The sequence below is a fragment of the Phallusia mammillata genome, chromosome 3 (assembly GCF_965637545.1).
Source record: "Phallusia mammillata chromosome 3, kaPhaMamm4.hap1.1, whole genome shotgun sequence".
Lineage (NCBI taxonomy): Eukaryota > Metazoa > Chordata > Ascidiacea > Phlebobranchia > Ascidiidae > Phallusia > Phallusia mammillata.
Window position 1 is genome coordinate 18,434,667 of NC_137254.1, and position 14,743 is coordinate 18,449,409.

Here is a 14,743-nt window from a genome sequence, read left to right on the forward strand (position 1 = left end):
GTTTGTTTAATCAGCGATAGTTTGATCATTGGAGTCAGATATACGGTGTGTTCTTAATTGTCTACCCACTGGGTCAGTACAGATGCAAAACGATTTTTGGCTGATCTCGCAAAATGTGAAAAAGAACGCGAGCACAGAAAGAAACGTACCTGACTAATTTTCTGCTCGCTATCACTAAATTTCTAAGTGGTCTAGCAAGTAGCAACTATGCCACTGGACAAACCTTCTGTTGCTCCCAACCCTAATTTGGCTGTAGCATAAGAATAATCATTTGCATGGGTTTATATTTTGTTAGTGCAATTTAAAGTAGTTTGCACTTTGCATGCATTTATAGCATAAATTAAACGAAAATGGCTCTTTCCTTCAGACAAGAGGATGTATTATGTCATGTGCATCATCTTGTGCTGACCAAAATTGCTGTTTTTGGCTCTGTTCATATCAACTAAACTATTTTGTAATTTCAAAGTTGGTTGTGATAGTTATATCTTTATTTGCTTGTATGGCACAAATTGCCACTACACTCACTACACAATAAAAACAAATAGTGAGATTTTCATGTGTTAAACCTTGCTCAACACAATGGATGTTCGGAAATTACAATTTAACATTATTAAATTAGGAATTAAAGCTCAAAAGTTAGATAAAGTAAAATACAGCAAATTCAATCAGGACAATGTGATGCTACCAATGCAGTACTTGTTTTAAATGGCCATTTTTGTTAGCACTACAATATGCATAGACACAAGGGAACTACTGATATTGCAAATAAACCATTCATTGCATTGTGCTGCAGAATAACAAATAAAATAGCGGTAACCAGCGTTTGTAGAATGTCATTCACATTTTACACAATAGGCAGTTTTTTTATCACTTGTAAAGTTATTCCTATTTGCACAAATAAAAGTAGGCCTTGCAACAGAAACATTAGGTTGAAAAGTGTTTGACATGCAAGGATATCTTTTTTGCAAAAGTTTGTTAACAAATTACTGTCGTGGAAAGTAGTATAGTAGCAGTTCTTGTTTAACCTTATTTGGCAACTCCAGTACTGGACTAATATTTACCACAAATAAGTACATAGAAAAGTCTAGTCTAGGCAATTACTTCAAGGAGATGACATTAAATATATATGTTTGATTTCATACTTTTACACAAGACAACTTGGAGGCATTTTTTGGAAACTTGGTATGCTACTTTGTTAAAACTCTCTAAAAAAATTAACAGTGTTTACATTGGCATAATTGATACATAGTTAAAAATTACAGAGGCCACTTGGGTGAAGTTTCATATGGAATACAACACAGACCCAACGTAAAATAATAAAACACATAAAGGGCAGAAACACAACATATGAAAAAAATGCCTGGACTACAGCTTCTGAGGAGCCAGTACAGCTATTTTTTTCTTTAGCTCACCTCTATAGCCCTTTCTTAAATTGTTTTTTTGCTCCTGTGTACATTTTTTCCAACAACTTTTTGGCAAATGCATGCGACAACTCACAACATAAGATAACATTTTGCAGACATTTGAAGGATCTTCATCCGACATGTCAGAAATTTAAACATTAAAGTTTTCGAAGTAAATGTCATATTATCTCTTGACCAACATTATTGCAGTTAATATTGTTAACTTGCTGTTCGTAGTTTGCTTCAAAATCTTTAAATATATATGCTGCAAAGAGAATAAAAAGTCATCTGAAGGATATCTTAAAGAATCAAAAGCTTTTTCCATGTGGAAATGAATTACACGTGCACTCAAGCGCTTCTGTCATCTCTGGAAACTTCACTGTTGTTTTTCTGATTAAATAGCCTCCAATATACTCTAAAGTGTCATTTTTAAATGCTTTTATTTGGCCATAAGAAGGTACTCTTGGCAGTTCTTTCTTAATGATAATATGTTGTAGAAGGGTCAACAAGCACTCTGCAGCCACTGGATAGAAAACATCGTCTAAAAAATACGTTTGTGCATCATTGCACAGCAACGGAAATTTTGCAACGATTTCCTCTCCCTTTTTATTCTTTGAAAACGTTTCCAACAAATCTATTGCAAGATTAGTTACACAGTGATTCAAACTTTAGGATAGGGCGTCCGCGATTGCAGTTATTTTTTCGTGGCGTCTGGTGGTAAACGAATGTGCCTCAAACTTACGACTTGTCGATTGTTCAGACATGTCATCGTCCATATTTTCTAATAAAAGGTCTCCTTCGGCAAATTTAATTGATTATTTATAGTTTACAATGCCTGGTTTACAAGAGATTCAAACAAATCCTCTATTTTTAGCGAAGTTACTGTACAGTTTAATGTAAGCCCGGGAAGTTTAATAAAGTGTCATTCAAGCTTGACGACGCCAAACGTCATAAAAGAACAAACACTAGTTGACCTTCCTCTTTATAGGGTTCTTTGGTTTAAACCACCTGAATTGGATGGCCTAAAAAAATTCGGTTTTGGCCAAGTAATTTTGCTGCGTCATGTTTTTCACTTCCAAATATGGTCACATGGCCCAAATACTCGGCCCAAACTCGCGACATGGAAACGTTGTATTAGTAGTGAAAAACGTAGTAAGTGAAAAACATGACGCAGCAAAATTACTAGGCCCAAATCAAAAATTTTTGGGCCATCTAATTCGGGTGGTTTAAACTCAGTTTAGGCCATGTATGTGTAGTGAGTTGTTTTTGCGAATTATGTACGCGAAAATGGTACTTTGCGCACCGTTTGAGCTGAAGTGGAGTATTTTGTTTTCAACAGAGGCTGTTTTACTACCGACGACCTGTTTACTGTCTTTCTTCGTTACACAGATTTTCAGTTAACAGTAGCCTGGTTCTTAACATGCAGCATTTACTCTACTAGCACAATGGATGAAAACGAGATAGAATTAATTGTATACGTCGTGGTTGTCGGGGTATTGCTAGTATACAAGGACTTAATTCAGCAACGAAAAATGCACATGTTGGCCATTTTAGAAAAAGTTGATCAGACTAGTCAACGTCGTTTTTGGATGAGAAACAGGTGCGTTAAAATGTTATTTAGGCTTTACAGGAATATAATTGCAATGATTTAAAAACATCAGATCATCAGAATGGTGGCCACATTTTTTGACAAGTGTGTCAGATAATGAGTGGATTGAAAACTTCAGAATGAGAAAATCAACTTTTGATAATATTGTGAACTTGGTAAAGGATGATTTGGAACCAGGTAAGTTTTAATCAAACTTTTTTTTTTATCTGATACCACTTACAACTGCAGATGAAAATTGGGTAAGAAAACCTATCCCTGTGGACATGAGAGTGGCAATCGCTATTTACAAATTGGCATCTACATGTGAATTCAGAGTTGTAGGATCTCTGTTTGGAGTGCATAAAACTTCTGTCCACAGATTTGTACACAGGTAAAGCAACAAATGTTAGAGAAAAATTAATGAAACCTCCAGTAATGCTAAAAAACTACAGGTTCTGTCAAGCTATGGCAAAGATGAAAAATATATACATACAAATGCCAAACAACGAAGAGGCTAAAAACATTGCTGAAAGCAATTTCCAAAAGACTGGATTTCCACAAGTCTATGGTGCCATAGACGGGTGTCATATTGCAGTGAGAGCACCAAGTCAAGGTTCAAGAGACTTCTTGAACAGAAAGAGATTTCATTCAATGGTTCTTCAAGCTGTGGCTGACAACCAATACCGGTAAGCAAGGGCGGCTCGTGCTAGGGTGCTGCGGAGCTGCAGCACCCCCTAAATATTTTTACTTAATACACCTACCATAATATTACAAATAACTTTCATTATTTTTATTTTTTTATTCCTTAGCAATATATAATAAGCATAATTTCCGCCCTAATCACCTTTTTTTTCATTAAAATTTTTTTTTTTTAAACACTAATGTATATCTATGCTGGAACTGCAGCTCCAGTTTTCTGACGTTTCGTGACGTTTCATGACGTTTTGCGGTTCTGCGCATGCGCACTTTGAAAAGCTACATGCTGGGCGAAATAGGAGCCAGGGTGCTGCGGCTCGCGCAGCTCCACCAATCACGTAGCGTGTGACCTGGGCACCCGGAAGTAGTTGTCTGTTCCGCGTTTATTGTGTGCCAAAGCAAATCACGTGTACCATCAGGTTCGACAATGAGTACAGTACGACAGTTATTCTTTTTTAATCATTTTTACAGTTTTTGATTGAAAGGTTAATCATGGCTTTTCAAGATTCTGATTCGGTGACTGTAAGTGAGCTTCAGCAACTTAAGATTTCGCAGTTATCAAGTGCTGAAAAGGTAAGTATAAAGAAAAAAGGACGTCCAACGCCTGATATTCAACTTTGTCAGCCAGGAAGGAGCCACAACAAGAAATATATACGCAGTTTTAATTCTGAATGGTATCAAAAGAAAAAATGGCTTTGTGGTTGTGAAGTTAAAAATGTACTGTTCTGTTTTCCATGTTTGCTGTTTGGAGGTGATGAAAAATGCTGGACAAAAGATGGTTTTACAAATGTAGCCAAAATAGGTGAGAAAGCAGAAAAACATGAGAAGTCAAAGAAGCATGTGGACAATGATGTTTCACTTCCACTTTTGGGAACTGTAAATATTAATGAAAAACTTAGTGAGGCGTATATAGACTTTCAATTATTGAACACAACAAAAAAGTGGAAAAAAATCGTGAAATTTTGTCCAAAATAATAGACTGCATTTTGTTCTGTGGAAACTTTGAAACTCCCTTACGTGGACATGATGAAAAAGATGAGTATTGATATAATGGACATGTACTGTTTGTCTAAACAGTAGCTGCTAAATTGCTTCACAGGAAGTGTTTCTTAAGAATGAACATTCTACAGACAAGATAGTAGTGACCACCAAGCACATATCCTATTGTTGACAAAGAAATGCTAGTTACTGAAATGAAAATGTTTCTGTAGATCTGATGTTCATGATTACTTTGAAAATAATCTAGATGATGTTTTGACAAGTGAAATTACTAGGATAAAAAATCCTTTTTGCTGTTTCCATGAGTCCTTCAAAGGCAAAACAGTTTGGATGCAAACCTTTGTTAGGAACACCATTATTTCCAAAAGACTTGCACTTGCAGTGCTAGTACTACTAAATAGAAAAACAGTTTCTCAGTTGTCATTTGGAATTGTATCGGACTTTGGACTTTTTAATTCAAAACATTTTAATTCGTGTAATTGTCGTGTCATATCATCACGGTCAACCCCGTTCATAACTCGCCTTTTTCTACACAAAAGCTTGACCGGCTGTTAAACCTATTTAAACCTGTTTTACTTATTACTGCATCGGTCAATTACTGCTTAAGGCTATCGTTTTATCGTCCCCTTACGTGTTAACGTGAAGCAATGTCTTAAACTGCTTCCAGCCATGTTACACTTGACAATTCTATAAGCGATTTAAAGTATAATTACGGTTTAGAACACAGTTAATCTTTTCGGGCGTACGTTTTTACGACTAGCTGGCATAACAACTAGGTGACCTGAAAACTATATAATCTGCATCAATTTTGACTTAAGATCAGTAACTTGGAGAGTTATCATAAGAGTGACTAGTGACTAGTGACTAGAGTACGCATTGATGTCTCACAGTTGATTCGTGGCGCGGTGACTTTTGTGTTGCGTGTTTAGCCGCAGTTGGCGCTTTCGTGGTATGCCTTATTAAAATATAATGTGGGAACGTTAATTTAGCTTTGCGTCTTGTTGTTTGTTTAGGTAGCGATAGTTTAATTATTAGAGTCAGATAAACGGAGTGTGTTCAATTGTCTACCCACTGGGTCAGTACAAATTTGGTGACGCCCTCTGACGTGATGAAATTGATTGTCGCGCATTTAATCTTCTGATAAAATCGCTGTTAACAACGCCTAAATTAATGATGCAGACAATTGCTAGTTTCGTTCCCGTTTCTGTAAGCGCTGCGACGCATTGCTATAATACGCCCGTCCAGTCTGCATGGATTTCACCAACGGTATTGTATTACTCTGAGACTGAGCTCCGCTCAAATTATTCTGTAAAGTTTTCAGATAGACACCAGGTAACATCGCCGTTTTTGCCACGTAGCCAGGCACCGTGTGACGCACAGTATTCTACACCTCGCTATCAAATTAATTCTGCGCCTAGTTTTATGATTGATGAACTTAATTTACCTCCCCTGTGGACAGATACGGTAAAATTTTGGTTTACAGCGGTGGAAAAGATTTTCCAAAGCCACCAGGTAACGTCCGACGCTGAGAAATTCTGTTTAATTGTCTCTGTGTTGAACCAGGCACAAGCGCAAAAGGTCAGCCATGTCATTTTAGGTTCTGTTGGTGGTTGTCTTTCTTATGACGATTTAAAACAGGCTCTCATAAAGGCTTTTGGCGTTAACCCTGTTGCTAAGGTACAAGAGTCGCTTCCCGATGTTACGTTGGAAAGTAAGCGCCCTAGTGTCTCTGTTGATAGTTTGGTTCCTCAGGGCGATAACCAAGATTTAGTACCGGTCGCCGAAAAGTTGTTAAACCAGTCGATTTTGGCGCCTGATTACGGTTTGTCCATTGATGCATTGGCTGAAAACGCGTATGAAATCGCATCGTTTAGCGAACCAACGAACTTTCAGTCTATCAAAGTGACCGAAAAGGACACAATTGTCGCCGGCAATGAAAGTGTCATTGTCGACGCGTGCCGATTCCAGCAACTCGTCAGACGAAACGCCGGTTTGTTTAGGTCCGCAGGCGATCTGAGAATAGGATAGCAGCAGGTAAGTATAATTATTGATTGACTATTGTTTACGGACGAATTTGATTACCTTACTACGAAATTGCCTACTCCCCTTACTTTTAATCTCTACCTTGCGATTGCTAATCTTAAAATGCAGCAACTGTACATGTCTTAACTATAATTTTTACTAAGAAATGTCACACTTATGCTTGATACGGTCTAATAATAATCTACTTGTCTACTTAATTAGAAATCCTCGTCTCTCTCGTACGTGATTGCGGTAATTGGGGCCGCATGCGCCTAAGGCAGCAATTCATTTTTACTACTTCTCACTACACGTCTGACCCAATAGTCTGTAAGTCCTTGCACCTTAGGGATTGACTGCTTCTCGCTATAGACAAACAAGCGAAAGTTGGTCATTAGGGCATAGAAAGTTTGCAGACCGTTATCATTCATAGATAAGCATGTTCTTGTTTGGTTTATTACCAATACTCTCACATGATAGTTTGTTTGCTCTAAATAGTTAGCGTCGCAAAGTTGCAGATTTAATGTTTTGTTTTTTTGAGTGTAGTTTTACAGAAAGATCAATGCTACATGAGGTTCAGACGACTTCTACCGATACTGACGACGAATTGTCAAGCACAGTAAGTACTTTAATTTTCATTGGCCTTGCTCACGCCAATACAGCTATAAGCATTCTAAGAACCTCGTAAATTGGCCTTCTTACAACTACCTTGATATTGGACAAAAAACGATCAGAACATTCGTTCTAAGTACCTAGTAGGTTGACCCTGTATAAAAATAATTTTAGATTTGACATGACTATATGTGAAACCAAAACGATAAATATGAAATTGTGTTTAATCAATTAAACGTGCCAAGGAAAAATGCAGGAGAATGCTACAGTAATAAATCGGAAAGATGTAAAAGCAAATGCAAATGGCCTTGACACTATAGCGCCGCCGCGCGCACGCGTTCATCGAACGCCAAGCCACTGGTTCATATTGAACTTTATAATTCAATGAGCACAGCTCAAAGCAGCATTGCTGCTCAGTCGCTAGGCCAAATACCGCCTAAAAAGCAATTGCAACTCAAACGAGATTGATTGCCTAAAAATCCTTACCTTGCCTCGGCGGCAGCGCGAAAATATAATAATCTGTCATAGATTGGCCTGTCGGTCGAAATGGCGAGAGTAATACCTCAAAATGATACCCAACAACTCACAACCGCAGATTGCAAAAGCACTGCAAAACCCTTACAAGTGGGAGGCTGCAAAGCCAAATTTCACATGTAAAATCAAGTCGCCAGCACAGCTACGCGTCAAACCGTAAAAAAGCTTAGCAAAAACTCTGAAAAGTACGGCAGCTCGTTTAATTTCTTACAAGAATTGGAAGCAGAAACACTTGTCAAATGTCAAAACTATTTTTATTTGTATATCACAAACCTACATAGTACTTAGAATTTGCGCCTTTTTAATCGTATTGTATATATATATATACTTAATTATCCTTATATCCCTTTTGAAAAAAAGCCCTTATATAATCATTGGTGTGAAAATTTGCCGCGCGAAATGTTAAGTTTAGATTACAGACGTTCAAAAATCAACGTACGAATTCAATTGTTCGAATCACCGGATCAACTGTTCGAATCGCATCAAGCAACATTCTATCACAACTCCATTCGATCTCCACGTGATGACGTTCGAAAATACAAAAGACTTCGTCGACTGGAGTTCATCAATAACTACGAACAAGTTATCACCACACAGCGTGATATCCATCAAGCAAGAATATCAAATGGACAAAAATTTCGGCACAATCAACATTTGACTTTGGAGCACGAAGCGTCAAATCGGAAACAATAAACGGACAACAAACTAATTCGGAAAACATCATCCAGGAGAATCTCTTCCGGAAAACATTTCACGGGACGGAGAGTGATGTATCGGACTTTGGACTTTTTAATTCAAAACATTTTAATTCGTGTAATTGTCGTGTCATATCATCACGGTCAACCCCGTTCATAACTCGCCTTTTTCTACACAAAAGCTTGACCGGCTGTTAAACCTATTTAAACCTGTTTTACTTATTACTGCATCGGTCAATTACTGCTTAAGGCTATCGTTTTATCGTCCCCTTACGTGTTAACGTGAAGCAATGTCTTAAACTGCTTCCAGCCATGTTACACTTGACAATTCTATAAGCGATTTAAAGTATAATTACGGTTTAGAACACAGTTAATCTTTTCGGGCGTACGTTTTTACGACTAGCTGGCATAACAACTAGGTGACCTGAAAACTATATAATCTGCATCAATTTTGACTTAAGATCAGTAACTTGGAGAGTTATCATAAGAGTGACTAGTGACTAGTGACTAGAGTACGCATTAGAATTGATGTCTCACAGTTGATTCGTGGCGCGGTGACTTTTGTGTTGCGTGTTTAGCCGCAGTTGGCGCTTTCGTGGTATGCCTTATTAAAATATAATGTGGGAACGTTAATTTAGCTTTGCCTCTTGTTGTTTGTTTAGGTAGCGATAGTTTAATTATTAGAGTCAGATAAACGGAGTGTGTTCAATTGTCTACCCACTGGGTCAGTACAGAATCAAGGAAGAAGCTATCAATTATCATGCCCAAACTACAACTTTATGATTCATTTTGGTTGTAAAAAGGAAGCACAAGGTTTAATAATATGGTTTAAATTTAAGTGAGAGTGTTGTAAATTTTAAAGCTTGAAGGAGTTTTGCACTTAAAAAGCAATTATAAGCTATTTGCCAGCAAATAAAGCAGCAATTATAGCAGTTAAAAATCTGAAAGACAAATAATAGTCTGTACACAAAAATTCAAAAAAAGATGTTAAAATAAACAAGTTCTGACACAAATGTAAAGTGGTTGTTAAATTTGTCAGTTATGATACCAATAAACAGCTGTATGGCTAGTTTTTTGTGTGACAATTATAATCTGTGAAGTGTCATATAATATGTTGAAAACGCTGACTGTGACCATAAGGTTACTTAAATGAAACATGACCATTTTTTTAAATGTTGTCGAACTGAAATACTTCGACCTTTTTCGAATCATTACTTTTTTTTCTATATTCTTGTTGTGTTTTACCGTATTTACAACCGCTTAGTTTCGAGTCTGTGTCACGTGTGTTTTTGTTCCACATTATTACTGCATGTTATGATGTTTAGGCTAAACAGTTTAGCCGTCGCTGTGCAAGTAAACAAAATACACAAATGATGCCGTCTGCTATTTACACTCGTGTATATTATTGCGTAACAAAAATTACGTCACAATGCAGTTTCTAATTAAGATTTGTATTACTTGTTTTTCTACACAAAACAATGGCTAGAAAACTATAAATGTAGGTTTTCTATATATTGCCAACTTATATATGTTCAATAAAGGCTAAAATTTTGAGCAGCACCCCCACAAATTTTAGGCACGAGCCGCCACTGCCGGTAAGTACCATACCCTTGATTGCATTTTTTAAAACACATTTTATGAATTTATACCACAGCTTTTGTGCTTTAGTTTTAGGGATGTTTCAATAAAATGTCCTGGAAGTGAGCATGATGCATCTGTTTTGAGAAACTCAAACTTATACCATCGTTCTGCTAGTTTGCCAAAGGTAATGCATAAAACATGTACATTAAAAGCTTAAGTATGAACCAATTCAAAACAATAGAACTACATTACAGTTATTGTAATTAGCAAATGTGAAAAATCATCCAGCATGGTATGCAAACTGGCAGTATACAAATTTCAACATTTTAGTTTTGTTTGTTTTTAGGGTAACATTATTATTGGTGGGACAGCTATTCCTCTGATGATTTTGGGTGATGCTGTCTACCCAATGCTTCCTTGGCTAATGAGGCCATATACAGGCTCAACCTTAAGCAGCAAGCAGGAAGTTTTTAATCACCAACACAGCAGCACCCGCATTGTGATTGAAAACACATTTGGAAGGTTAAAAGCACGATGGAGAATTTTAAAACGACCTTTAGATATTAAAATTGATAAAATACCATTAGTTGTTGGGGCCTGTTGTATTTTACATAATATTTGTGAAAATGCACAAACTCCAGTTCAGAGGGATACAGGAGAACAGATATCTTCTTCTGCTCATTTAACTGATGCTGCCATTGATTCTACTGTGAGATCAGCAATTGCTGACTATCTATTTGAAAACTAAATGTTTCATTGTACTGTTTCTGTTCTTTATGTGTAATAAATAAAAAAATTTATGACTACAAACTTGTATTGAATGGACAGAAAATATATCACACACATAGTACAGCAATTATCTTCGTGAAGAAATGGCATCTGCAATTCTTTCCAAGATTCCTAACATCTGCTGCATTTGTGCTGAAGAACGAGCTTCTACAGCTTGAAAGTGCTCCAACATTGCTTGATTTCTAACATCTAAAACCAACAGATATGGAGCAATATAATTGAATCCATTTACAAAATATTTAATGGTTAAACAGACTTTTGCCTTCAATATGTCCGATTTTACAATTGACAGCAAACAGCTAATACACATACAAACCTGCATTTCTTGCAGATCGAAGACGCCTTTGAAATGCTCTTCTTGAAGACCCTGTGGTACAACAAAAACTATGTATACAGCAATTAAAAGCGTTGAATAGTAAAAACTTACCCATTATAGTGCTTCCTTGATACTGTCCTTCTCTGATGTTGGATGGTTCTTCATGATCTGGCCTCACAAAGCTTGAGCTATGTGCCTGTACCTTGGGGCTGTTGTATCTGCTGGGACATTGGAGCTGTCCTCTCCTTGGGGCTGCTTGATCCATCTGGATCTCGTTCAGCAACATTAGAGCTGTGCAAATCATCTCTGACTTGTGACTGAGTGCTTGATCCACCTTCTGCAATAACAGCAATCATCGGATAAAATTATACAAAAAATCCTGATTTATTAAAAACTACATTAACCAAGCAACATAGAAAAGATGTTTTCTTCCCCATGTTCACTTTCTTCCAGCATAACTTCCCCAAGTGGCTCTCTGTCTGCTGACTCGAAACCAAATGAAGGTGCAGAAGACTGTAAATACCCAAACACATTAATTGCAATATCAAACAGAGTTAACGCAAATAGCCATACCAGTGAACGTGGTCTTGTACCCAGTAGTTCATCCATTGGGTCAAAATATGTCCAGTTTAAGCCTTTTGACGAGTGCCCAGATACACCCAAGCTTGCCTTTACTTTGTAATATTCACTTTTTAGACTTTTCCACTTTCTTCGTATCTGTGCTCTGTTCAGAAATATACAAGTGAATTGTTGTTTTTAAAGTTGAACAAGTAAACTTACTTCTGCAAATCATGGCCTTTGTTTTTCATTTCAATCAGAACTTCTCCCAGAACATCTTTGTTTCTACATGACTTGCTGTCTGTTTTTTCCATCTTTCGCTACAGAAATTAAGTCTAATATTTGCTGCTTTGTCCACCTTTGCTTAGCTTGCTCCATTGTTTCGTAAATGTCTAGTTTTTAAGAACTACGAACAACTTTTGTACCCAAAGTCTAACTTGTTTTTTTTAAAACTAATTTCAGTGCCAACTTTCTCACCTTATAATAAATAAACACGCAACAAGTACTCTCATAGTCATAAACAAATACCAGGATCTCGTAACTGTTCGCACTCATGTCGGTTTTACGATGTACGAAGTCAATCTACAGCTCTTATTTGTATTTTTACGACTTACAGAGGCTGGTTTTACTGCTTTTGTTGTGTCCCCGGACCCCCGCGAAACGCGCTACAAAGCGTTACGAGACGTTCCGCTTGATTGCCTTAACGACATGGAAACACGACTCGTTTTTGGCGCTAAATTTAAAACATGGACAAAAAGTTTTGGGCTAAGCCCAAACGCGACATGGAAACGTAGTATTATTACCTAATCAAACATTTTGGGGGTCGTTTCTTGTGACTTGAACCGTAAACGATAGCATAAACAGGGGGAAGTATGTGCAATGTTGAACAAAAACCTTATGTCTGTGCAGAACATTATAGAAGAACAAAATGAGACGAAACGTTAATGCTATATCATTGAAAACTTATTGTGACAATGTAAACACTTTTTCCGTTGTTGTACGAAATGCTCTTGCATGCAAACGTTAATGTAAACATTGTACATGATATTATCACGGCCGCTACAAATACCCGCCACTAAAAGGACGTTTGATGTGTTTGAATGAAAAATGCTTTGCAATATAATTTGAGAAAATTGTATGCGACACGCGACACAAAACTTTGCGATAGAGGGTCGTAAAAGCAGTCACGTGTTGGAAGACGTGGAAAAAACACCATCATCATTTCGCCGAAATGGTAAGTGCGAAAATTGTTAATAAGCGTTACGCACCACTGCGTACAGTTTCCAAAAAAATTTTTTCATTTTTATTTTTTTTAAACCATAGAGAGTGGTCAAGGTACGTACAAATCGACATTTTGAGGTATGGGAGAACGTTTGAGCTTGTAAAGTCACATTTCTGGTCTCAAACAGTATTTCCAATGAAATGACTTTAACCGATACTCTTTTACATAAGTCGCCTATATACAAATGCATACATCGCTAAGCCAATGTTACGAAACAAATAAAAAGACTATCCGAGCCTAATATTTTTCTATAAATTGGCACAGATGTACCTTAGAGCAAGAAGTTTCACCTCGTAGAGTCACATTTCTGGTCTCAAACAGTATTTGCCAACGAAATGACTTTAACCGATACTAGTTTACTTAGGTCGCCCATATACAAATGCATTCATCGCTAAGCCAATGTTACGAAACAAATAAAAAGACTATCCGAGCCTAATATTTTTCTATAAATTGGTACAGATGTACGTTAGAGCAAGAAGTTTCACCTCGTAGAGTCACATTTCTGGTCTCAAACAGTATTTGCCAACGAAATGACTTTAACCCATACTTGTTTACTTAGGTCGCCCATATACAAATGCATACATCGCTAAGCCAATGTTACGAAACAAATAAAAAGACTATCCGAGCCTAATATTTTTCTATAAATTGGTACAGATGTACTCTAGAGCAAGAAGTTTCACCTCGTAGAGTCACATTTCTGGTCTCAAACAGTATTTGCCAACGAAATGACTTTAACCCATACTTGTTTACGTGTCGCCCATATACAAATGCATACATCGCTAAGCCAATGTTACGAAACAAATAAAAAGACTATCCGAGCCTAATATTTTTCTATAAATTGGCACAGATGTACGTTACAGCAAGAAGTTTCACCTCGTAGAGTCACATTTCTGGTCTCAAACAGTATTTGCCAACGAAATGACTAACCCATACTTGTTTACTTAGGTCGCCCATATACAAATGCATACATCGCTGAGCCAATGTTACGAAACAAATAAAAAGACTATCCGAGCCTAATATTTTTCTATAAATTGGTACAGATGTACTCTAGAGCAAGAAGTTTCACCTCGTAGAGTCACATTTCTGGTCTCAAACAGTATTTGCCAACGAAATGACTTTAACCGATACTTGTTTACGTAGGTCGCCCATATACAAATGCATTCATCGCTAAGCCAATGTTACGAAACAAATAAAAAGACTATCCGAGCCTAATATTTTTCTATAAATTGGTACAGATGTACGTTAGAGCAAGAAGTTTCACCTCGTAGAGTCACATTTCTGGTCTCAAACAGTATTTGCCAACGAAATGACTTTAACCCATACTTGTTTACTTAGGTCGCCCATATACAAATGCATACATCGCTAAGCCAATGTTACGAAACAAATAAAAAGACTATCCGAGCCTAATATTTTTCTATAAATTGGCACAGATGTACCTTAGAGCAAGAAGTTTCACCTCGTAGAGTCACATTTCTGGTCTCAAACAGTATTTGCCAACGAAATGACTTTAACCGATACTAGTTTACTTAGGTCGCCCATATACAAATGCATACATCGCTAAGCCAATGTTACGATCAAATGAAAAGACATTTCGAGCCTAATATTTTTCTATAAATTGGTACAGATGTACGTTAGAGCAAGAAGTTTCACCTCGTAGAGTCACATTTCTGG

The 14,743-nt window shown here is 37.0% G+C and overlaps 1 protein-coding gene and 1 pseudogene across 2 annotated transcripts; one reads left to right on the plus strand and one right to left on the minus strand.

Moving 5' to 3' along the window:
- The first annotated feature begins 5,567 nt into the window (after positions 1–5,567).
- Positions 5,568–9,179, plus strand: LOC145218739 (uncharacterized; annotated as a pseudogene).
- A 1,744-nt stretch (positions 9,180–10,923) lies between these two features.
- On the minus strand, positions 10,924–12,202 carry LOC145218787 (uncharacterized). 2 transcript variants are annotated; one of them, XM_080086191.1, is made up of 5 exons: positions 12,013–12,202; positions 11,806–11,956; positions 11,344–11,569; positions 11,233–11,283; positions 10,924–11,105 (listed from the first exon to the last, which is right to left on the minus strand). In XM_080086191.1, exons 1-5 carry the CDS (start codon positions 12,102–12,104, stop codon positions 10,984–10,986), a joined length of 642 nt encoding a protein of 213 aa, XP_079942317.1. In that variant the 5' UTR covers positions 12,105–12,202; the 3' UTR covers positions 10,924–10,983. The 2 variants fall into 2 exon arrangements, with proteins under 2 accessions (XP_079942317.1, XP_079942318.1); XM_080086192.1 differs by lacking the exon at positions 12,013–12,202 and adding an exon at positions 11,637–11,745 and having other exon boundaries at positions 11,806–11,901.
- Positions 12,203–14,743: the final 2,541 nt, after the last annotated feature.

Bases quoted from the DNA above. Each gene is read 5' to 3' on its own strand.
- LOC145218787 (XM_080086191.1), bottom strand. From the start codon at position 12,104: ATGGAAAAAACAGACAGCAAGTCATGTAGAAACAAAGATGTTCTGGGA. The intron at 11,284-11,343 runs GTAAGTTTTTAC...GTTGTACCACAG, and splicing joins TCAAGGAAGCACTATAATGG to GGTCTTCAAGAAGAGCATTT. The intron at 11,106-11,232 runs GTTTGTATGTGT...TGTTGGTTTTAG, and splicing joins TCGATCTGCAAGAAATGCAG to ATGTTAGAAATCAAGCAATG.